Source organism: Marmota flaviventris, chromosome 10 (assembly GCF_047511675.1).
Source record: "Marmota flaviventris isolate mMarFla1 chromosome 10, mMarFla1.hap1, whole genome shotgun sequence".
In the NCBI taxonomy this organism is placed as follows: Eukaryota; Metazoa; Chordata; class Mammalia; order Rodentia; family Sciuridae; genus Marmota; species Marmota flaviventris.
The window spans coordinates 71,230,075-71,256,221 of record NC_092507.1 but is presented as its reverse complement, the minus strand read 5'-3'; the positions used below and the strand labels follow the sequence as shown (position 1 = coordinate 71,256,221).

The following is a 26,147-nucleotide window of genomic DNA, read 5'->3' as shown; positions in this document are numbered from 1 at the left end:
GAATAAGCCGGTTGATGAGGTTTATAATTTGCACTAATACTTTTCATTTTATCAAAATGAAAACTAATCTACTTAAGTGCATTTATTTTAAAACATCTCTTCAAAGCTCTAACTTATGAAGCGAAAGGAAATGTTAGGAAAATGGTGTCTTCTCATTCGTTTACATACTACAATCACCCACATACCCATGCAAACTCCCTGGAAGCACTTTTGGCCTTTGACCAGTGACTGATTCTTTTGTTTGGAACTTTACAATTACAACATATGCTTGATTTGATATAGGTGGTAATGACTTACCTGGAATAAAAAGTATATATTTCAGTTTGGGACCCTAGACTTAAATGACTTAGATGTAGCGTTTCATTCATCTATCAATCATATTTTGATTGCAAAAATAGAAACAATGCCATGTCAGCTGAAGTGAAAAAGGAGAGGAATAGGGGTGCCTCATACAACCCAAGGGTATAGAGATTACCTTTTCAAAGAATAGCCTAGAACCAGGCTTGGAAAGACCTATGTTATCCAGAAAATTTTTCTATTCATTTCTCATTTCAATTTCTCTCTACATGCTTATTTTATTCTTCCTTTGCCAACTTATGCCCCCCTCCCCCTTCTATTTATGCAGTGGAAAACAGGAATACCTTAGCTCCTATGTGCATATATCAAAGTCTCTCTTTTTCTCTGATTTGCATATTCTCTATAGAGGAATCCAGCTGGTCCAGCCTTGAATCAGTCACACACCCTTAGACCATTCAAGTCTGGCCAGACACTGGGGTCTAGGAAAGGGACTTTTTTATTGGGTCCAGTGTGAAGAAAGAAGAAACTGATTTTGGTCAGGAGTAAGATTAGGAGTCTCCCCTGTGTAATTGTATAGATGAGGATGTGAGAGTGATTAATGGAGGGGTATGCAGAGAGCAGTAGTTACCCTAGAAGTGGGGATCTTTGACTTGTAGGTGCTCATTTTCATCTCAAAACATGGAGCTGTACTCACTGAAAACCTGACAATGCAGAGACAGAAACTTGGAGACTAACATTGCCTAGAATCTTCATGGAGGCTTCATCCTCTCAAGGACAAATTCCTTTTTACTGAAATCCAAAAACTCTCCAGAGTTGTAGTAGCAATGGGGTTTTGTTTTTCAAAAGGCTTTGATTAAATTAATGAGTATATAAAGAACCATGTTACCTAGGGTTGTCCTTGAAAATCTCTTAGGTAAATATTTTCATGATTTTGCTAACATTTTAAGCAGGTCTTAATATGTATCACAAAAATGGAAAAGGAAGTTTCAGAATTCATGTTTGATCTGTGATCTAGGACAAAAAAGATGTGAACCTCAGTAAATGGTGTATTATTTTCATAGAACAACTGTTCAGGACTGAGGGCCTGGGTTCCATTTATAGTAAAAGTTCTAGTTATCATTTCTTCACAAGTAAGTTGGAATGTGTCACAGACATGAGGACAAGTCTTTGGATTGCTCAGAGAAGGGTCAACTCAAATCTTTCAGATTTCTGTGTCTCCTTTGGTGAGAACCAGTCACTACTCTCAGAAAGAGAAGTCTCCATTCCAGTAAAAGACAGTGTCCCCAACAAGCGATCCAGTATTTAATTACTCCACAAAACTCTGGCACACAGTTGTTGACTCCTTTGGTTATATCTTTTCTTAAACCTAATTATTGTTTTAATGAGACATCTGCTTTACTTTGAAGAGTATACCACTAAATCCTCTATTGAGGTCTGAGGTTGCAAATTGTTCTGAAAATTTCCCCAGAGATGAAAATTCATTGGTCCTAAACATTCTCACAAACCTAAGGTAACATTTCCTTATAAGTTTCTTATTAATTTTGTTCTTATGTGTAGGAGTTTATCTTTCGTATGAGTAAGTGGTGTGCTTGCGCTGAATGATACTTCTAGATCATTGCCTCTTTAGAGTTTGTTAGGATCCTACTCATTCATCTGCTGTTTGTTGTTGTTTCAAAAGTCTACTGATAAGGTATTTTGTAAGGAATCCTTAGGCTAAGTATTTGATGTTTTGTAACAAATCTTTGGGTGATGATATTTAATTCTAGGACCAGCATACATTTGAGGATTGTCACTTTATCTCTATAATTCCTCTTGCCTGTAAAACTGAGCTAATGATATTCATCCCATTTAACAAGTGCTTTTTAGTTTCTTCATTATCATTAAATGCCTATAATAGCATAGCAAACACTTTCATAATCCTTTCTATATGCCAGGCACTTAACTAAGCACTCCACAGATATTTACCCATTTAGTTCTTCTCTGAAGTACAGATTATCATTATCCCCATACTAAGCTGAGAAGTCAAATAATTTGCTCAAGGTCACACAGTCAGTACTGGAAGAGCTGAGATTTGAATACAAACACATTGGTGCCAGAGTATGCTCCTAACACACCATATTGCGGAGCGTTGTTATCATTTATTTATTTATTTCACAAACATTCATTAAGCTCCATCTATGAAGCTACCAAGAATCAGACTTGTCTTTTCCCTTAAGGACTTACAGTCCATGGTACAGAAAATTGTGAAAACAGATCATGGTCAGTTCTATGATCAACAAGGAACTCTGGAAGCACACAGAAGGAGCACCCCTGATTAGAAATCTCACACAATCTTCCCAGACCAAGTGTCCCCTAAACTGCCAAGACATCCTCATCTGTAAAAGGGTAACATGGTCATAATACTTCAAAGCACAGATGTAAGGACTAAATAACCAAGTGTACAAAACTTTTTTCAATGGGACACCCCACAGTAAGTGTAAGCTACTATTTTTATTAAACCGAGTGTTGCAAGCTGTGGAGTTGTGGGAGGAACTGGGCTGTAGGTCTGTAGATGATATTGAAGGCAGAGGAAGCTTCAGGGACTCAGAAATAAAAGACAGGATGGCCAGACCAAGACACTGCAAATAACACAGAAGACAGGACTAAGGGTGAAAAGGGGGTTACTCAGAGGAGCAAGCAGGCTGGTGGGTCAATCCATTGGAGCAAAGTCATGAAGACCTGCCTGCCAGATTGTGGACTGTTGGTCTTTTCTGGAAGACTTCTCAACAGGGAAGAAGCTTTGTCAGACTTGCTTTTTGTATAAACTGTGAAAGGGGAGGTTTGATCTGTGAATGACTCCACCATGGGTTCAGGTATTCATACTGGCTGGTGCAGATTTCTTAACATTCATGCTAAGGCTACTGGCACAGGGTTGCTGGCAGCAGTGGTCCTCCTCCTTAAACCTCCTGCCCTAAGGATCTCTTGCTTGTCCTTTAGCCTCCAGGGCCTGCCCAGGTGGGTGGTAAGTACAACTTGTATCTCCCAAAGTTGGCCTGATGCCCTCTATGCCCCAAAACATGCTAAAATGAGTGTTTTGCCGAGCTCTGGTGTTCTACGGAGATTTGTTAAATCACATCTTATTACACCAGTGGGGACCCCAGGGGCTGTCTGATTCAACCATTCAAGGAAGATATTTCACAAGTAGATGTCATAATACGGAACTGTGTGTATTACAAGGATGTCATTTCTGAATCACACCATTTTTCTTCTAGCTTCAAACAACAGTCTTGTCACCCATTTTTCTGCAAATAAGGACATAAGTTTCTACACAAAAGTAGAAACCATATCCCCACTGATTTTACAGTGGCCCAGATAAGAAGTGCTACGTAGAGGAAAGTGAAAGTTGCTTACAATCTGTACAGACTCTTCTGGTCTCGCTGCACTCCTGTGTCTTTATTTTGTTATCACTGTTAGTTTTTCAGCCATCCTTTTTAGTGTCCACAAACTGATGTACTATTTGTGAAATATCTTCCTTGAATCATGCCGCAGTCTGGCTGGGCACAAATCACTAGCCACTGAAGCAGGAACAAACTTTATTTTTAAACTGTAGGAAGACACTTCACACAGCTCCCGGGGAATCGTCCTGAACGCCACGAGGCTTGTCCAGGAACCCCCAGCCGGAAATATCTCTCCCTGAAATCCCTCCTCCTGCACTTCCCCAACCAATGGGAACTCTCGGGGAATCCCCGGAAATCCCCAGGAGAACTCCAAAATAGTGCAAGAACTCAAAAGTTGCGGCAGAGGCGGATAGTAATGCCTCGCCTGTCAATCAATACTGTTGGCAAAATGCCAGGGGCCATACAGACTCAGCCGTGGCTCTCAGCAGAATCAGACAGCCACTGGGGTCCCCACTGGTGTAATATGATGTGATTTAACAAATCTCCATAGAACACCATCCTTGCTACTCCCCATGTGATAGACATCATTATTCAAAGTACATGTATGAAGACACAAATTGGCTGTCAAAATACTTTATATACAAAGAGAGATATGAAAAATTGTGGTATATATGTGTAATAAGAATTATAATGCATTCAGCTGTCATTTTTTAAAAATTTTTTTTAGTTGTAATTGAACACAATGTCTTTATTTTATTTATTTATGTGGTGCTGAGGACGGAACCCAGGGCCTCGCACGTGCGAGGGGAGCACACTACTGCTGAGCCACAACCCCAGCCCCACAGCTGTCATTTTTTAAATAAATAAATAAATAAAATTTTGTAATCCACTAAAATGCATATATATATGTATGTATATATATATATATATATATATATATATATGTGTGTGTGTGTGTGTGTGTGTGTATGTGTGTACATATATATATATGTACACACATACACACACACACAAAATACAGATTTTGCTAATGAGCCACATTTCCATGTTTATGAAGAGAAATTCCAACCTTGGTTTAACATTTCACACATCCCTCTGTTGACTCTTATCAGAGTTGATGTCATCTTGTTTCTTTCTAGAATGGAAAAAGACACCCAATCCTTCTTTTGTTAGTCCCAAACTGGCTCAGATCCTGTAAGAAAGTATATTTACTGACTAGATGGGATCAGCCTAGGGGAATTTTCTCTTTCTTTAAATAATTAAAATGATGTGTTCATATCAAGGTTTTTATTTCCTCTTTTCCTTTTGGTTAGAATTTTTTTCTTAAGAATATGGGGATTTTTTTCAGAATAGATGAGCTTTTGTTGTATTATTCACTAATAAGGTTTCCTTATACCTCTGTGTATCAGTTTCCTCATCTATAAAATGAGATGATTAGAAAGCATACTCATTATTGTTACTATTGAACACAATGGTTTTAACACTTTAGTATTCTACACTGAGTCCCAAAAAAATGTTAATATAGTTAATAGAAAATGAAATAAGTTATTATTCTTTCCCAGGACAGAGTGTATATTTAAATAAGGAATGCTACAGTTTTGAACAATAGAACTTTAATTTTTACATTCTGACCAACGTTAGAAGATTTTGAATACTTTATAAATATAAGCAGTTTTGTATAAAGTCAGAAAATGATGACATGAATGTGTATTGCTTTTCTATTTTAATATTTAAAAAAGAATCTTAACTATTCAGCAAAATTACAAAATAGGTATTATTAAGGTACCACATAAGTAACAAGTTAACCCAATTTACACTTTGTGTTATGGACTCTGATCAGGTAAAGAGAATCTATAGATGCTGTGTAGTGGGTGTTGAGAAGGACTTAGGTAGTTGGACATCATGTTCTGGTGGCCGAGAAGAATTATAGGCAGGGTGATAGAACAGTCAGGATACTCATCAATAACTGAGCAATTACACCTGAAGATGACCTGAAGACACAGGATCAAAGTCAACAAAGCAAGAATGTTGAAGTGTGCTAGAGAACCCTGCACTTGGTTAGTATTTCCTGAGCAAAACAGCAATGATTTAGGAAAGATATAAAAATAAATAAATAAATAAAGCTGTGTGTGGCAAAATACATGGGAGATAAAAAGGGGGAAGAATAACATGTGAGATAAGATCTTTCAAACAGCCATCAACAGAGCAGAATGATATCCCCCCAAAGTGATAGCATTTTGTAAGAATAGATATGGCCATTATGTTTGGATAAGATGCACTTCCCAACTACGTGAACACAAAGATGAGAACTCCTTAACAACAGTGCATGTTTGAAGGACACCAAAGACCTCAGTGTTTCTGTCACAAGTACACTGGTAGAGGGCTCTTATCATCTGAAAGGGAAAGGCAGTCGTGGGCATGTATAGAATTTTGGATTGGACAAGATATAATTTTGCTTTTTTCTGGATACAAATTAGACTATGGTGGCTCTTAAGGCCAGTTCTGCAGCTCATAGTTTAATAGGAATTTTGTTAGTGTAGTCAGTACCAATAGGAGCTGACTGAGGTTTTGAAGGATTCAGAATATATGAAGGAATTTGAAAAGTATCTCCAAAGAAGAAAAGATCCGAGGACACAACAATTACCTTAAAACATTTAAAGAATTGTTACTTGGAAAAATTAATTATTTTATTTCACAGGTTTGGGAGTTATAACTAGGATTAAAGGATAGAAAATAGGGGAAAATATTTTATTCCATTATCAGACTTTTCTAAAAATAGAGCTGCCTTCCTAGAGGAGTGAATGCTTCCTTGGGTGTTAAGGTAGCCGTTAGATGACCCTTGTACATAGTGTTAGTTAGCAGATTCTTTCATAGAGTGGGAGGACAGATAGACAACTTGTACAAATTCTGGCAAGTCTTAGAGTCTGTGATTCTACCAAAAAATTTATTAGATTTATTAGTAAGCATTTTTTATAAGTATGGAAAAAAGATTTGAGCTCATTCGAACTAGGCATAAATACTTTAATTAGGTATGTATCATCTGCGTAAAGCAAAATGATCTTTCCAAAGGCCTATGAAATGCCTTTGTTCTGACTGAACTGATTAGAATTGCCAAGCAAACAAGATGATTCATAATATAACCTCTGTTTAGTAAAAATAGACACACAGCAATTGCAAAATTGAGGTTCCAGGTTATAGGAATGGCACTCTTGTTCATCTGTCTTCTCATCTGCCATTAGCTCCCATCTGGTTACCCAAGGGTCAAATGCTGGTCCATTAATATTCAAAGTTCTTCTTGCACTTGGGCAAATATCTACATGTATCATTAAATCATCCATACATTCACTCATGTGATCATTCACTCGTGACTAAATATTGATCAAGTTCTTGCTGTATGGCAGGCATGCTAAAAACTAGAAGTAAGAAAGTAAATTTGCTATATGTGGTCCCTGTCCTTGAGATACATATGGTTTAGTGGAGAAAATTGACATGAAAACTAAATAAATAAATAAATTTTTTATTTAAAAAAGCAGCTTTGTTAGTTCTGTAATAGAAGTGTGCTGACTTGATGGATTCAGCATTTAGGTCTTTTTCACGTCTTTCCAATTGTATAGCTTTGTTCTAAACAACTAAATTTATTATTTTTTAAAAATCAATACCCCTCTAGGATTCCTTAGAAAACAACAGCTAGTTTCTGCAACTCAGATAGCTCTGATTTCTTAGTATTTTTCCAGCTTTATCCAAACTCTTGAGTTTGATTTTGACCATTGTTAAAGTTGGAGAGCAGCATCAACACCAAAAACAGCCTCATGTATAACTAAAAAGAAACACACACACACACACACACACACACACACACACACACACACAAAGCCTCATATAAAGTAAGTCACTTGGCCCTTCCAACCACCTAGCAGGTGGGCATCCTTATCATCCCCAGGTGACAGCTGGAGTAGCTGAGGTACATGTGGGTTCGTAGATCAAATAAACATGGGGCAGTGGTAGACCCCGGGGTCTGGCTCTAGAGGCCTGGATGTTAAAACACAGCACCATATTGTGCTTCTGACCAGCTGTCTTAGGTTTCCAAGTTTCAGATCAAAACAGGCATCTGGGAGTAATAGTAAGAGAGCCAGGGCCACCATCACAAGTATGAGAGGAGCCAGTACCAGATGCCATATGGAAGGGCCTTCTACCTGCGTTCTCTCTCGGTCCTCTCCAGCCCTGGAGAGGGGTTTATTGACTGTTTTGTGGCTGAGGAAACACGGCTTAGAGGGTATTATCCAAGTTTACCTAACTAGTAAATCCACCAGTGTATCTCTATCAGTGGGTAAAAATACCACATTAGTCACTATACACAACAACAAACAGTTGTTTCATGAAAATAAAAAGGAACATGTTGAAAGAGGAAGTTTTGATGTGTTCTCCATGGGGAGAGGAGTCCTAAGGGACCAGAAGATGAGATTTGTGCTACTTGAGTATCAAGATGTCTTCAGCTCCATGGTTTCAGTGAGAGAGTGTCCAGACTCCCTTTGGTGAAATTAGGGCATCTGATTTGTTCCATAACCTGGACCTATGTAGACCATCTCTAATTCAGAGAAAGACTCCCTTAAACCTTGAACAATCTCTCTCAGCATCTGTTTTTATGTCATTTAGAAGTTTCTTCTTCGTTGATTAATAGTTTGCAAAATATTTATTGTTGTTTACACATTTTGACTTACTAATCTCATTTGATTACTAGTTAAGTAATCAAATACTAATAAATGAAATACTAGTAAAGAAACTTTTTAAACAGAGGATTCTTTCAAACCGCAATGTAATGTGATTTCAGTGTGTTTGATTTGCCCAAATGTGGAAACAGAGGGACTGGAAGAAAAGCTCCAGGCGCTTCTGTTGAATCATGATAAACTCTTTCAAATGAGAGAAGCCCTGGCTTCCCAGGGATCTGGTAACAGTCTCCAGTCCTTGTCATTCTTATGGCACCATATGTGGTGCCCCGTCTTGAAGATGTTTGGTATATTTATATGTTTGGCCAGGGGACAGGGGATCAAACTGTGAGTATTCTTCCTCCTAATAATTCAATTCCTGTATTTCCTTCATGATCCCCTCATGCCCTATCTTCTCTATCATGTCTTCTTCAATGGCCCCAATGTGCAATTTCTTCTTTTGAGTTCCTGACACATCCACCCATTCTCTTCACTTAACATGTGTCATTTATTATCTCATGACAGTTATTTTCCTGTGTGTGTCCATTTTGCCCTACCTAGAAGACAAATGCTTGAAGGGCAGGAATTGTCCCTTACGTCATCTTGACTTCCCAACATGTATAACAGAGATTTAAAAATGTGTCGATAGTTATGGGAAAGAACAAGAGCAAGAAGTACTTTGGCATTTTCCATTAGTGTTCTGAAATGGGATATCATGATGGTTGGCAGTGTAGCATTGCCAGTGTGAGTACTCCTCATGGTTAAGCTCCCTGCCTACTTTCTAGAACAGTGATAGAAACTAAGTTCAGTTGAAACAGTAGGAACAATGTCTTAATGGGGAATAGTGTTCCCACCCAAGGGCCTGGAAGCTTCAGGCTTTCTCTAGAGGGAATTTATACCAGTACTCAATATATCAACTCAATTATATACTTATTTGTATGTAACATAAGGCCAATATATATATATATATATATATATATATATTTCAAGTATGCATGTATATGTTGTATAAATGTAGATCTATTATTTAGGGTGAAGAAAGTACTCCATTTTGTGTGTGTGTGTGTGTGTATGTATATATATATATATATATATATATATATAGAGAGAGAGAGAGAGAGAGAGAGAGATTTTAATTTGTAGGTGGACACACTACCTTTATTTTATTTTTATGTGGTGCTCAGGATCGAATCCAGTGACTCACGCGTGCTAGGCAAACACTCTACCGCTGAACCACAACCCCAGCCCATTTATGGAGAGTTTTTTTTTTTTTTTTTTGGAGAGGGGGATCATGGTGGGGGCATGCTGGGGATTGAACTCAAGGGCACTTGATCTCTGATCCACATCCCCAGCCCTATTTTGTATTTTATTTAGAGACAGGGACCCACTGATGCTTAGGGCCTTGCTAAATTGCTAAGGCTGGCTTTGAGCTTGCAATTCTCTTGCCTCAGCCTCCCAAGCCACTGGGATTATAGCCCAGCTATCCATTGTGTTTTGAGGTTTAGTTTATCTTGTTTTCAAATACAGAGGCATCAAATGTATCTGGAATGATGGGAAAGGACTGAAGGGTATTGAAGAAATAACAAAAAGAGAGAGAGAGAGAGAGAGCGAGCGAGCGAGCGCACCTGATGGGGCCTTACACAAAGTAAGGTTCACAGTTTGGAGAATATTATGGGAAGTTTTTCCTAAATATTAGTGAAGGTAAAAAGAATATAACTTGTCAAGCATAAATCAATGAATACAACCACGGCAAATGAAATCTCTCAAAATCTGCAATTGCTTATAAAGTGATTAACTATAGGTGGGTGAAATAGGCTTTCATGAGAGACTTATGAGCCACATATATCAGTGTCCTCATAATAGAAGTGTGCTTTGAATTCTGACCAACCAACTTGCCAAGGGTGGGAACAGACCTGGCTATTGGGGGAATTCATCAGGTGGGACTCCTGAAGCACTGCAGCCCTGACAGCACCAAAAAGTGATCAGTTGATTGCTTGGGAACTGTTTTGTCTGAGGATGGTACAGTGGAATGAGTCATTTTTGGTGGAAAAATGGCAGGAAAAACATTTTCATTTCCACTGTGGTACCTTTGGGTATCCTCTCTGTGACATTTCAGCTTCCACGTCCTGATTCCCTGAAAACTGAGCCACCTACTAAACATCCGGCCAGATCGGGTATGGGATTACAAGGTGAATTTCTGCCCTTGAGGTGCTTTCCATCTAGCTGGCTACATGGGCAATAGCCCACAGATGCTTTGGAAAATGGGGAACGTTTGACTCATCTGGGCGAGACTGACTGGGGAAGACATCACAGAAGACGTGGCTGATGAGCTGGCCTTTAAAGAATGAGATCACCAGGCAGAGGGAAGAATGTAAAGGAAGAATGGGAATCAGAACTCATTTGCCTCTTTCCTTCCTCCCTTTGGCCTACTCCCTACCCCCTCCCCCATGTGTGGTACGTGTTTAATGAGAATACCTTTTTTTTTTTTTCATCCAAAGGAAATATAATTACCAAGGGGTTCGGATACTCAATACCTAGCAAGTCCAATTAGAATCAGAAGTTGCCTTTTGAACAGAATCAGAACAACAAAAATATCCACCCAGCCACAAGAACAGACTGACCTAGACCAAGGACTTTTCTCCCAGAGAGAACAGGGTCTCTGTAGACATGGCTAGCCCCCATGAGTTGCTGTAGCCTTTGGTCTGACAGCAGTGGAGGTTTTGCAATTCTGAGGTCTATAACATCTCTGTCTGGTGACTTTGGTTTCAGGTTTAATTCACAGGGCAACCTTTTTTTCTCTCATTTCCAGGTTCTCCTGGAACTCCTCAATGGCATCTGCTTGTCATATCTGTCCTTCCTTTCCTTTCCCTTTTATCTTTCTGCAACCTCTTTATTGTCCTCTTCCTCACTTTCCATCTTCTGCTTTATTCCTTACTGTATGCTTAATCCACTCATCCACTCTTCTCCCATATTCCTACGTCAAACTTTGGAAGTTTTCTCAATACAAATCATGAAAATATTTCCAGATAATGTGTATTTTTCCTTTTTCTGGTTGCATAGTTTGCTCATCACAGTCAGTTATCAGCATGATCATGTTCTTTTTCTTGAGCATGAGCCTAACTGACAATGACTTTTCACAAATTCCTATAGGCTCAGGACATTCATTATTACCAAATTACATTTCACAGGAGCCTCCAGAATATCTCAGCATTGAAGACATTTTTCGTCACAGCAAAAGGACCCCTGAGAAACCATTCCCTTAGTGGGATGAAAGCAGATATGATCATAAGATTTTTGGATTGTAGATGAGAGTTCAAGATCTAGGTTTGTAAAACAATCAGTACTTCCCACATTCCCTTGAGCATGAGGCTTTCTTGGGGCACTCGTTAAACATTCTTACTCTTGGGCCTCACTCCAGATTCATGAAATCAGAATTTTCAGAGGAGGACTCAGTGGGACTGAACACATGGGAAGTGCCTGTAGGGTGAAATAAATGGGCAAAGTCCCCACTTTTAAGTTTACTTTGCAACTGGGGTGCTGACAATAAATCACTCAACCAACCAACCCATAAACAAAATAACTGCCTAGAGTAATACAAAGAAACCAAACAGAATAATGTTTGGGGGATTGATTGGACTGGATACTACTTTATTTGACACAAAATAAACCTCTCCAAAGAGGCAAATTTATATCTGAACTTTGAAAAGTTGCCAATGAAGTCAGAAACTGACTGGGAGAGAGCTGGTGTCTGTCTTGTTTTCTTGTGTCCTGAACAATTAGCACTAATGTTGGCCTCTTGTAGAGGCTCATTAAATATCTGTTAGGTAATGCATGAAATCCTTAGATAGCAATGTTGTACCCAGGTTCTGAACAATGGAAGCAAGTGAGTTTCGTTTAAATTTGACGGAGTTACCTAGTTAGGTGGGGTTGCTATCACAAATATGATACAATGAGAATTCCCGAGGAAAAACAGAAGATGAAGAAAAGTGAATAAATAAGAACATCTGAGAAGAATAGGTGGTGGAGAAGGCAGTAGGACAGCTAAGGAATTGAGGCAAGAGATTGGGAAAGCAGTCCATAGGCATACCTCTGGCATTACATGCTGCCCGCTAAGAAGTTAATCAGTGATTGTGGCCATATTCTTGGGATTGAGTACTGTGCTCTTATTAGCATTGCTTTGTATATTACAAAGTTAACTTAGAAAAATAAGTCCTTAGAAAACAAAGATGAAGTTACATTACATTCCTTTGAAGCAAATTAGGGTAAATACTATTACAACTAGCTTCGGGAAATGTCAGATATGATCGGAAGTAACAAGTGGGAGGTATTCAATAGAATTTGAATGGTCCTTTGAATCATACCCCTGCTGAGTTAAAAGTATAGGTCCTTGTTATTTGGATTCTCTCCCCCCCACACACACACCTCTTGGCAACAAAAAGCATTAAAAAGCAAAATGAAAGTTATTGGAGAAGCTGGTTATTTAAGAATTAGTAGTGTATGTACTCACAACAGGCTGTCTACATCTGTGTGTGTTCAGAGCTGGCTTAGCCTACATTCAAACATGTGGGCTTAGAATAGGGGGCTAAAAAAAAAAAAGGTGACTATGTTTTCCTATGTTCTTGTGCCAGTGTCCAGAGCTCAGATGGACCTCTGGAGCTGAGCTACCAACTACTTGCTTAATAACCGTTTTTTGTTTTTTTTTTCCTCTTGCAATGGGGGTAAGCTGTTTTGTTTTGTTTTGACTTGATTTTAAGTAGACATAATTGTGGTACATTGCTTTTCTATCTTTTATGAAAGAGAGTCTTAAAATTAACCCACAAAGAGATGGATTGTGTTTTCCTGATGCCCCTGACAATCTTCTGGCACCAGCACTCATCATGGAAAATGGTCTCCCAACACAAATAGTTGTCTTGATGTCTTTCAATATGCTTTATATATGATGTCACTCTTCAGGGCCTTATGGACTTTTTAATTGCAGTTCTTAGCAAATGTGTTTGCATTATAAGCCCACTGTACCTTAGAAGTGGGCAGCAGGGCTTGTTAGAGGCACCTGGACTGCTGGGTGTGGATAACTGAGAGCCAAAGAACAAGGGAAGGGAAGCTGTGGAGTGATATCACTCGCTCCAGGGGTAATAGATGCTCACAGTAGTGCCACGATTATCAAGAAAAGCAGACTTGTGGTCAGTAGCCTCCACTTCTCAAAGAAAAATTTTAATCTTCAATTATCTGAGAGGTGGACTTGCATGAACGATCATCCTCTGAGAGTAGATAAATGAAGGAGGCTAGCATCCCTCACACCCATAATAGGCAATCTGTGGCTTCCATCTGCCTCAACCCTGTTTTCAGAGAGTGACCAGCTGTAGTTGTGCTCTTAAGGGGAGAGGAGAAGTGAACCTTCAGGACCTTTTGGCTCAGTATATAGTAGAGGATGTTTTTTCTTCTTCAACTTTTGTGCTTTTGGTAACTTAATGAACAATTCATAAAAAATTTCCATTTAATAATACATTTTTCCAATTAATAATTTTTCTAATTAAATAATGACAAATCTCAATTATATAATTGATTTCATAATTGGTTCTACTTTAAGGCTTATGGCATGGTTTTACCATGCAGTGATTCCTTCATACTCTTGTTTTGCATTTTCCTATTTAGTGAATTAGCTGTAGACAAAATGGAGTGATCTTGCCATTAAAAGATTCACTGGGAAAGGTACTCATGACCTTCTAGATTCTCAATGTGGAATCAATCTTATGGTGTTTCTCGCGGTAGTGAGTGAAAATGTACTTATTCCCATAATGGTTTTAGTGAAGGTGTATTACTTCAAAGATAGATATGCTCATGACAAAAAAATTAAGACAATGAAAAGTGTAAAGAAGAAGATAAAAATCATTTGGATCATGCTGCTTAGAGATTGTATCTGCTAGGGTTTTTGGATATCTGTTTTGGGATCTTTTCTAAGTACACAAATATACATGATATGTGCTTTATTGATTAATCAGTCTATTTAATAAGTTAATAATTTATTTAGGCAGGATGCTGTCTTACTGTGCATAGTGTTTTGTAGTCTGTTTTTTGTTTTTAAAAAACCAATAAATTATGAACATATTTCACATGAGTATTATTGCTTTCAACAGCCACATGTTGTACCACTCTTTGGATAAATCATACATATATGTTAGTTGAGCCTTCATATGCAACACATTTTTAATCTTAGCTTTCTCAGGCACTTAGATACATTATAAGTACCTATATTTCTAAGGATTTTTTAAAATCTTAAAAAGAAAAAAGTACTTGGGACCTGAGAAAACAACCAGAAAAGAAAAAGGAGTTTGAAGACCTGCAGTACTCTCTGAGTGTTTCTGACCTAAAATCTTAACCAACATTCTTGTTGAATTTTCTGGTCAACATTTCATCAGAAATGACAAACTTGGAATTTATAAAGTGAGTTAGTAGATATTCTCCAGACTATCTGTAAAAATTGCACCTTTTTCTTTTTGAGATACAGCTGCTGAGCACTACTGAGCTATTATGTATTATATATGTAAAAATAATTAATATTTTTATATGAAATACCTATGGAGCTATTGAGTAGTAATGTTACCATTAGCACAGAATCATTGCATTGGATGACTTCAGGGGCAGTAGCATCATTGTATTTTCTGTGAATGACATTTTCTGGAATATTACAGTGCACACCTTGTGAAGCCTTACCCTTGAGTGATGTGATGTCCATATGGTGTGTATTTGCAGGATTTTGCATTATTTAAATAGCCTGTGGGGTTCTGTTAGTACTTAGCCTGGTTGCTTTGTAACTTTTTCTGTTTATTCATTTGTTCCTTTACCCATTGTCAGATATTTCCGAGTACTCACTGTAAGCGGGAATTGGGATCCTGAGGGCTTGCCCACGTCTCTGATGGCCAACACAGGCCAGGCCCTGCCTCTTTGACTTTTCTTTGTTTGAGTTAAAAATTTCTTAGAGTCATTATCAAGCCTGGAAATATTTTGTTTAAAGATGTACTTGAAATCAGGGGGAGCAAATAAACATAATGAAGTGGACTTAAGACTACATAGTAGAGCAGAGAGAAGTCCAGTTCTAGGGAAGGAGCCACAGTTCAGTGGTCCCCCTTTGTGTCTCCTTTATTTATAACTCATGGCCAGAGGTAGTCTTAACATTTCTACCCATTTGAAAACTCAAGTGGTGGTGACCCCTACAGAGGACATTCATTATAACTCTGGTGGAGACCATTAGGCCCTGTTCTGACAGCACCTTGTATACACCCAGCACAATAATCCCATATCCTCTACCTCTTTGTCTTGATGTTACCAGTGATTAGCAGTGTCTGACACTGAACAAATGTTCACTGTATATTAAATAAATGTCAAATATCTGGTGCTCCATCAAGACAACAGTTTCTTCTGGAATCACATGATATGCGTCTTAAATTTAACACAAAATTATTTTGCCTGGTACCATGCAGAGAATCCATTTTTGCCTGTTTATTCAGTTGCTTGGACTATGTATCCACTATGATTAAAGGAAATCATTGATTATAGGAGTCAGAAGAAGCCTTACAGGTCATTCTTTTCCAATCCCATTAATATACAGATGAAGAAACTGGAAGATTTAAAAAATCATACTGTAGTTTTAAGTCTGGACTTGAATCAAGATCCTTTACTCCTTTATTCAACAAGAATTCATTAAGCACCTAGTGGGTGTATGGCACTTGGCTAACCACTGGGTGTCCCAAGTCGAATAAAATACAAAAGGAATCTTCCCCAAGGTTCTCAGTCTAGTAGGGCAGCCAAATGAATACAGAAACAGAAGAATGTAATAATTTTTGTGTGTGTGCATGTGCTATGGGTTGAACATCCCCTGCAAAACTCATGCTGAACTTGAATCACCACTGTACCAGGATTAAGAGGTAGGACCTTTAAGGGGTGATTATGTTAGGAGGGCTCTGCCATCAGGTTATGGTTTGGATATGAGGTGTCCCTGAAAAGTCCTGTGATAATGCAGGAATGTCCAGAAATGAAATGATTAGATTATGGGAACTGTGACCCAATCAGTGGATTAATCCATTTGATGGATTAGTAATTTGACTAGATTACTGGTTGGTAACTATAAGCATGGCTGGAGGAGGTGGGTCACTGCGGGTGGGGTGGGGGTGTCCTAGAAGGGTTCATCTGCCCTGTGGCCCTTTCCTTTTGTTCTCTTTGCTTCCTGGCTCCCATGGGGGCTGGGGAGCATCTTTCCTCTGCTACCCTTCCTCTATGATTTTCTACCTTGGGCATAGAGCAACAGCATTGGCCAACTGCCGCAGTCTGGCTGGGCACAAAATCACAAACCACTCAAGCAGGAACAAACTTTATCTCCAAAACTCCCGCGAATGCCATGCACGCGGCCTTCTCCCAGGACACACTACCCCAACAGGAAATCCCTCCTCCGGAATTCCCTCCTACCGCACTTCCCCAACCAATGGGAACTCTCCGGGAGTCCCCCAGAGCTCCAAAGTAGCAGGCCAAGGCGGACAGCAGGGGTCTAATCTCCAATTGAATGCACATCTTAACATAATCATTATCATCTCAATGGCTTGCTGGCGGCACCTTTCAACCAAAAATGCCTACTTGGCTATGGCTCTCAGCAGCCAACCATGGACTGAGAACTCTGAATCCATGAGCCCCAGATGAACTTTTCTTCTGTCTCTTAGTTGCTCTTACTGATGTCATTATTCCAGGAGTGGGTTAGTTATTTCAAGAGTGGATTTGATGTAAGTCCAGCCCTGTTTTCTTGCTCTCTGTCTCATGCTTGCTTGCTTGCCTTTATGCCATGTTATCAGGTAACACAGATGACAGACAGTACCATGCTCCTGGACTCCCCAACCTCCAGAATCGTGAGCCAAATAAACTTCTGTTGTTGGTAATTTCCCAAGTCTGTGGCAATCATTATAACAGCAGAAAATGGTCTAAGACAGCACATGAGTGTGTTCATGCACACAGTGAGCACACAACAGCAGCTAAAGCACTTTACCAGATCTGCTTGTAAATCATGCAAGAAGCACAGCACAGGAAGTAACCAACAGTATCTGGGCAGTCAGAACTAATGTTTTCTGGGTTGGGTTCTCTTCACCTAGTATCTCATTAAATTCTCACAAAAAATCCTGTCAGGTCACATCATCATGCTCATCTCACAATTAAAAAAAACGAAGGCACAGGCAAGTGAACTGATTTGCCCTGCTTCCTAAACCAGGATTTCAACTCAGGATCCACTTGATTTCAAGCCTGTGCTTTTTACTCTAACAGAAATGTTAAGGGGATTTCATCTCAAGGACAAAGTCTATTTGATTGCTAGAGGTTGTTTGGGCCCTGTGCTATAAGAGAGTCATGAGGAGTTAGTGACAGTGGCCATGGAGTAGGACAGGAAATGGTAGCTCTCTCAGGACTTTATTTTTCCTAAGCTGTGCCATGCTGTAGTTCCTTCCAAGTTCATCTCTAACCTCATCATGGTTTCAACCCACTCCTCCATTTCCCACTACTTCCTGTTCCCTCTCTCTGAGCTCAGAATGGTGTTTTTTAAATTTTATTTTATTTCATTAGTTTATTAGTTCGTTTTAGTTATACATGACAGCAGAATGTATTTTGACATACTTATACAAGTATGGAATATATCTTGTTCTAATTCAGTTCCTAGTACCTCTCCTTCTTCTTCTCTCTCCCCACCCCCTGCTTCTTTCCCTCTTTTGATTTTTCTGCTATCTACTATAGTTTTTTTCTTAGATTAATTTCTTGTGGAAGTAAATCATGGTAAGATTCACCAGTTATGTCAGATTTATTCCAACTATCTTTCCTTTTCCTATCCCTCTCCCTTCCCTTCATTCCTCTTTATCTAGTCTACAGAACTTCTATTCTTTGCCCCACCACCCAATTCTGGATTAGCTTCCACATATCAGAGAAAGAATCTGACCTTTGTTTTAGGGGATTGGTTTATTTCACTTAGCATGATATTCTCCAGATCCATCCATTTACTGGCAAATGTCATAAAGTCATTCTTTAAGGCTGAGTAATACTCCATTGTGTGTGTGTGTGCGTGAGTGTGTGTATCACATTTTCTTAATCCATTCATCTATTGAAGGGCACCTAGGTTGGTTCCATAGCTTAGCTATTGTTAATTGTGCTGCTATAAACATTGATGTGGCTGTGTCAATGCAGTATGCTTATTTTAAAGCCTTTGGATATAAACTAAGGAGTGGGATAGCTGGATCAAATGGTAGTTTCATTTCTAGTTTTTTGAGGAATCTTCATGCTGCTTTCCAGAGTGGTTGCACTAGTTTGCAGTCCTACTGACAATCCATGAGTGTACCCTTTTCTGCACATCCTCGCCAATATTTATTGTTACTTGTATTCATGCTACTTGCCATTCGGAATGGCATTTTGTACCATCTGCATGTCCAGAATCTGGGTGAACTTTCCTGTGCAGTACCCCATGCTATAATCCTTTCAAAATTTTCAACCCCATCAAGGGTATTCCTTTTACATTCCCCAAGGTCCTGTTCTGTGCTAATGGCAGTTCATGTGATAAAATAACACATGCCTTCATTCAGTGTTAGCATTTCCAAGTGAAGTGCAACAGAGATGTTCCTAATCCAAAGGAATGACTGCACAAGGAGGCACTTGAACTCCTTGGGCAGGTGGGTAGGGATCTGTCATTCTTTAAGGCAAACAGCTGCTGCTCTGCCAATGCATGCAGCTGACCTCACACCTTTTCTTGGAAGCTAGAGAGCCCTTGATAGAATAGTTAGTGAGATGCTGAGTATTGTTGGTCAATCCATATGATGCTTAAAGTAGAATCTGGAGGTGGAAATGGTGTTTTCTTATTTATACAGTTTATGGTTTCCAGCTGTTGTCTAGAATTAAACACTAGAATTAGATCTTAGCTGTGGTTTAGGCTGTCATGCCTCTGCTTTAACCTTTACCTCATAACCTCTTGGCATCAAGATTTTCAATTTTCCAAAGCTGGCCACAAATTTAAAACAAGTGTCTAAAACTGGTTGTTGGAATCAAAAGACCGACCCAACAGTCATAACAATGGTGTCAAATGAATTATTTGTGGAAAGTTTAACTGCTCATCATCTATCTCAATACTTTAGTGCTTTCTTGTATTCTGCAATAAAATAAGTCAGATTTACTAAAAGTATACATTTTCGTATTATGAAAATTTATTCTTTCAATTATTGAACTTCTAAAATGTTGTGATTGAATGTGAATTGAATGCACATCACATCTAGATGTGTTATTTTCATTTTTTAATTTTTTTTTTTGTTGTAATGAACACAATATCTTTATTTATTTTTATGTAGTGCTGAGGATCGAACCCAGTGCCTCACACATGCTAGGCGAGTGCTCTACCACTGAGCCACAACCCCAGCTCTAGATGTACTATTTTTAAATTGAACAAATTTTTTAATGTCAAAGAGCATTTTCCCTTGAATATTCTGTTAATATGACTTCCACATTATGATGCTTCCAACCCCAAACAGCTATTTACTTTAAATTTTTACTTTTAAAGTTTCTTTTCAAATAAAAACAGCACTTCCCTAGGATGAGGTTCACAACCTGATTTTTATGTAGAGCTGTAATTTTCTATTTTAGTAAATCAGACAGCCCTGTGGCTTAGTAAGTTAGTATTATTGCTTGTGCATTGCTGTTTTTTCCTGGACCAAAAACAAAGAATAACAGAGTGAACAGATTTAAAATATATCTTCCTGTTTGATGAAATTAGTAGTCCATGTGCCAAAGTGAGACTATTTTGTGTGATTGTTTTTATCATTATGGATGTTTTGTGTGCCACTCACATGTCAAGATTTTTTTTGTTGTTAATTACATGTGTGAATTTTTAAACAAATGAAAATATGGCTACAAGTGTAACTACATGGAATAGAAAAGTATGAATCCTGAAGATCAGGTTACATGCAACTTAGAATCCCACTCTTGTGTATATCCTATCTGTCACCAAAACCCCAGGAATGCTGAACTGTCTTAAATGTATTCCAATGAGGCCACTTCTCCCAGCTAGAGTGCTCTTCTCTCTTACTATTTCCTACACTGTGGAGGGGAGGTGTTAGCCAGGGCATTATTTGAGATGTTTTGTAAACTTCCAAATTGGGGTGGGGGACATATAGATTATTTAAACTTCATTTTGATTTAGAAACTTAGAAAGATCTTTTATTTCACTTGTCACCAATATTTTCATTTATAATTGTACTTTCCAAAGAGTGAAATAGTTCTTAATTTGATGTTGCTGATTACTTAAATTGAAGTCATTAGAATGTCATCTCAGTACTGTAATTGAATATTCGAGTATATGATTCACTATACTTTAAAAATTAACATTGAACTCATGTTATTGATTTTTGAAAATAGCATTCCAACTAGTTTATTTGATTATTGGCAGAAAGCTCATTTGTAGTCTAATTGGACTATTAGTGAGTCTCTTACACAGGTACTGAAAGAACATAAACCACCATTAATATTAAAAGTAACTGTATCTGATCAATATAACTGACCTGTCACTTGGCAATGGAAGGAAGTGAGACTGCTTCATTATGAAGACATTCACTTTTAGTAGCTGGCACATGGAAGATGATTGCTTAGTAAATATTTATTAATGGAAGGACATATGGACTTAGTTGCCATCTATTGCTGGTGACTCCCAAGTCAACATTTGTGTTTAGAGCGCTGAGTTCTGACCCAGGATTCTGGCTGCTTCCTGCCCATGAAGGAACCACAGATACCCTTAAGTGCCTGATGCCTAAAGCTGAACCACTGTCACCTTCTGAATCTAGTCCTCCTCTGTCTCCTCCACTTGTTTTTCACAGCCAGATGCCATCCAGTCACCTTAGATTCTTTCCTCCCCCTCACTTCCTAGATCCAAGTACTCATCAAGTCTTTAGTGCCTTCCTGCTTACTCCCCCCTCAAACCCATCCATTTCTGTCCATCTCAGCCACTACCTCTTCAGATCCTCATTGGATCCCCTGGGGTTTTAGCCCTTCTTTAGATGTGTTTCCCTGCCTGGACCAGGGGTTCTCAAATTTTACCATGCTATAGCATTTCCCAGGGAGCTGGTTAAAATTGGAAATGCCCAGATCACACCTCCATCAGTTTCTCATTTGATTAGACTTAAGGGGGGGGGGGGGGTCAGGAATCTGCATGATAAGCAGACATCTAGGTGATTCTAACACAGGTGGGAACAGGCATCTAGTTTCACATGCCTCCTGTCCACCCTGAGCATGTGAGTAAAACTTCACTTTAAAATAAAAGATTTATCCCACCTCTGATTAGAAATTTTCAAAGAACTATCATTCTATAGCAGTAGTTTTTAGACTATGATCAATGAGTTGTCAAGGTTCCTTAGAGGTACCTCAATATACATGTGTGTATGGGGGCAGCATTTGGAGTTAGAAGATGAGAGGGAATTTTGCCCTGCAGAGCATTAGCCATATCTCCTTCCCCAGCTCTTTCTTTAGTCAGAGAAACCTGGCTTTTAGGTGTAATGAGAGAGCTCCTTTGGGAAAAGTATTCCTCTACTTAAAACAAACAAACAGACAAAAAGTTTGTGATCTATAGAAGTAGATTTAAAACTTTTCTTTAAAGAAAAAAAGACTCATAGTAAGAAATAGTGTACATTCTGAATCACAGACTAACACACACATTTGTGTGTGTGATGGAAACAAATTTCTTGAAGTAAACTTACAGCACCCTGATGTTTTCTGTTCTATATTGTTTCTTAAAAAATTGCTGGTTGCAATCCACTAAATGGATTTCACAATGCACCAACTTGCTACTGAGTCTGAAAGACCTTTGATCTAACCTTTTTCATTTGGGTTTGCTTATGAATCATGGAACACAAATATTGTCCTAATCCTATCAAGGATAGTATATAAATCATACCACCTACAAGCTTGGGAAAGAAGTTAATTCTTTACGTACAGTGGATGCCTGAAGGCATTTAGGCTTCGTTCCCTGGATCAACTCCTTTTTGAAAAAGGCTCTTAGTGTCTGATCTATACAATAAATCTTAATTTTTGCATCTTGCTCACAGCATTCTGAATTTGGCCTATGTTGACCTCTCAGACTTCATCTTACTTCCTCAATCACATACCTGGGTTAAAACCATCCTGAACTATTTGGAATTCCCCATATGCCTCATGCTGTTTCTCACCTCTGTGGTCATTTTTTTTTTTTTTTTTTTTTTGGTACTGGGGATTGAATTCAGGGGCACTCAACCACTGAGCCACATCCCCAGCCCTGTTTTGTATTTTTTTTTTTAATTTTAGAGACAGGGTCTCACTGAGTTGCTTAGCACCTCACTTTTTCTGAGGCTGACTTTGAACTTGTGATCCTCCTGTCTCAGCCTTTCAAGCCACTGGGATTACAGGTGTGCACAATGGCTCCTGGCTCAAAAAACATTACTTTTTAATTTTAGTTTTCTTTCACTTTTAAAGAGAATTTGTTGGTTTATTTATATATTTATTTATTTTTGCTGTATGGGGTTGAACCCCAGCATTCTGCATGCGAGATAAGTGCTACACTAAGCTATATCCCCAGTCAAAAAGTTTATTTTTAGCTTTTTTTTTTTCTAGAATTTACTGAGGATTAGTAGGAGACTAAATGATCTGTATCTTCCAAGATTACTCCCTCTCTCTCACACACACACTCCCCTCCACTTTAAAGAATTAGGACAATTGCTCATTTGTGTATTTCTGACATCCTCTAAGAATTCTCCAAGATTACAGATCCCCAGAACCAAAACCATTCCTGACATTTTGTCTTTGAAAGATTTTGGGGTGAAGGCTCATATCTAACTACTGACATATGGAAGAAAGCTCTAAAGAATGAACTGTTAAGTTAACTGTGCCTACCTCCAGAGATGTATTTGAGCTGAAACCTTGGCCTCTGGGTACCAGAGTGTTTCCCCAGGTGACTGCCATGGAGTGTCACTCTCACCTCACGGCCATGTCTCTGAAGCATCTATTCCCTAGTTTAGCAGCCTGGTGTGTTGGGGCCATTCTGTCAAAGAAAACTTGTCTTTCATTGGTCTTCTGAAGCACTATGAAGACAAGATCAGCAGATTTTTATTCTCTTCTTACCCTGTATCCAGACTCTCTCCTCCCATCCTTTCCTTTCTCCTCTGCTTCCCTCCCCATTTCTTCTCCTTCTTTCCTTTTTCTGGCCAGATATTCTTTCTATTGCATGTCAAAGCATAACTTAGTTATGATATATGCAGCTTCATGGTCAGACGTGACATACCTCAAAAGGAACTTTAGATCCAGAAGTACCCCCGTCACTCACTTTAGTAATAAGACAGTTTCTGGCCCACCACTGAGCATCCCAGATTAGGGACAGGAGTACAGCCTCTGGTGCAAATCCTGGGTGCAAATCCCGGCTCTGACACGTGATGCTGTGGAGTATGTCACCTAATGTCTCAGGGCCTTTGCTGCCTCGAGCATACTGGTGAGCACCATTTTCTATTACCTCGGATCCCCACAACCACCCCACATAGTTAAGTTTATCATCTTATTTTTTTTAAAGGAGAGAATGAAGACTCAGAAAAATGAAATATTTTGCCTATGTTGGGTGGCTCATAAAGTGAGCTCATGGCATTTCATTCTGTCTCTTAGAAGGAAAATAAAGGCAACAAGAAGAAACTGCCCAGGATTAATTCTATCCACTAAGAGTAACTATTTGTTGCTATGGTTTTATAGAATTATCTGCTTATTCTTTGTCCAGCATTTTAGCTCCCTGAGTACATGATCGTCACCTCCTTTGCTGTCTAGTAGAGCTCCTCACATGAATAAGCAAGTGTATTTGGAAATGACAAGGAAACTGAAGAAAGTAACCACATCACACTACTGAGGTCAGGTCACATGAAGGCCAAGAGCATAGCCCTTGGCAAAAGATTCCCTGCATTCAAAATTAAGTGTCCCTTAAGAGCTATTAAAACAAAGGCAAGTTACATAATTTTCTTGGTGTCTCCATTTCCTAGAGATAATAATAATGCCGACCTCATATTATAGTCCTGAGTTAATCAAGGGAAGTCATTCACACCAGTGCTAGCTCACTGAGCACTGTACAAAGTCTAGCTGCTACTTGGTTATAAGAACCAAGTGCAGAATATTGCATCCTTGACTTATATTTTAAAAGAAAATTTTCAGGAAACTTGCAAGTAAGGTAAAATTGCTCCAATAGCTAGAGACTTGGGCTACAGGGTAAGAAGACAATAAGAATCTTCTGTTCTATTGTGGAGTCTCAAAAGCACTTTTCTACCCTCCTAGGAAAATTTTATTTTTGGCCAGATGATTAAGCAGATGACCTGTGGAGATGCCAAAAAAAAAAAAAAAAATACAGTGCTTACCAAGCATTGGCATGAATTTGTAAAGAATAGCATTTTTGAACGGGTGACTTAGTTAAAACCTTAGGAAATACACCATGGATACGGTGTGTCCTATTTTCAAGAAAGCATTTAGAATGTCTGATTTAGAGAATAGCAGCAGATAGGGTTGGGTGTGTGATCCTAGTGTTAGAGAGGCTTCCCCCCATGTCTCCCTGGAATTGAGTCTCAGTTTCCCCATCTGTCAAATGTGGGTCAGAGAACTGCTGGAGATCATGTGGGTATAGGTTTTCCTAAGCAGGAGGTTGGTGTAAGCTCTGAACAATAACAAGACCTGGGTAAGCAGGTGAGATAGTGAAACCTATATGATTGATAATCAAGGAGGTTCCCAGCTATTTGTCTCTCACAAATCCAGGTCTCAAATGCTCAAATGAAAGCTGAAAGTTTGTTTTGCAGTTGACAAATCCTCGTGGTCCCTTGATGCCATAAACTGAAGGTTAGGAGAAAAGGATCCTGAATAAGTCTGAGTCCATATTGCTTCCTCTTCTCTCCCTCCAGGGGCATTCGTGGTGTGCTGGACCCCAGGTCTGGTGGTTCTGCTCCTGGACGGCCTGAGCTGCACGCAGTGTGGCGTGCAGCATGTGAAACGCTGGTTCCTGCTACTGGCGCTGCTCAACTCCGTCATGAACCCCATCATCTACTCCTACAAAGATGAGGACATGTACAGCACCATGAAGAAGATGATCTGCTGCTTTTCTCAGGAGAACAACCCAGAGAGGCGACCCTCCCGCATCCCCTCCACAGTCCTCAGCAGGAGCGACACAGGCAGCCAGTATACGGAAGATAGTATTAGCCAAAGCACAGTCTGCAACAAAAACAGCTCCTAAACTGTGGACACTTCTCCTTCATTCCAGGCCTCCCCTGGGGAAAGAGCTGTTAAGAATGGTTACCTGTCTCTAACAAAGCCCATGCACAGTGTTATTTGAGGTCTGAATTAATCACTGGTAAATTAAAAAAAAAAAAAAAAAAAAAAAAAAAAAAAAAAAATATATATATATATATATATATATATATATATATATATATATATATATATATATATTGTTTTTCATAGTTTAAAAGCATGGGCAGGGACGAGAAGACACAATGCATTTGGTGAAAATGCACAGAAAGAGAGAAGACAGCACAGTGTCTTCCTGCTTGTCCTGTGAACTGCTCAGAGCATCTAGCTGGCTGGCTGAGCATTGTGGGCTTTGCCGCCACCTTGTAGCCATTCTCCCTGGGTTTTTAAAAGATGTTGTTAAAGGGCTTAAGCTGAAATAAATAATAAACGATGTTACTTGAGCCATCTTATTTAGCTGCTAGAAAAACCTACGTAGTTCTTT

At 39.0% G+C, this 26,147-nt stretch overlaps 1 protein-coding gene across 1 annotated transcript in view; it reads left to right on the top strand.

Moving 5' to 3' along the window:
- The window catches only part of Lpar3 (lysophosphatidic acid receptor 3), a 47,783-nt gene extending 22,054 nt beyond the window's left edge, over window positions 1-25,729 (top strand). Inside the window, exon 2 of the mRNA XM_027935245.2 lies at window positions 25,321-25,729. Within this exon, the coding sequence (XP_027791046.1) occupies window positions 25,321-25,649 (329 nt within the window). The 3' untranslated portion in view covers window positions 25,650-25,729. The remainder of the gene's footprint in view (window positions 1-25,320) is intronic.
- Window positions 25,730-26,147: the final 418 nt, after the last annotated feature.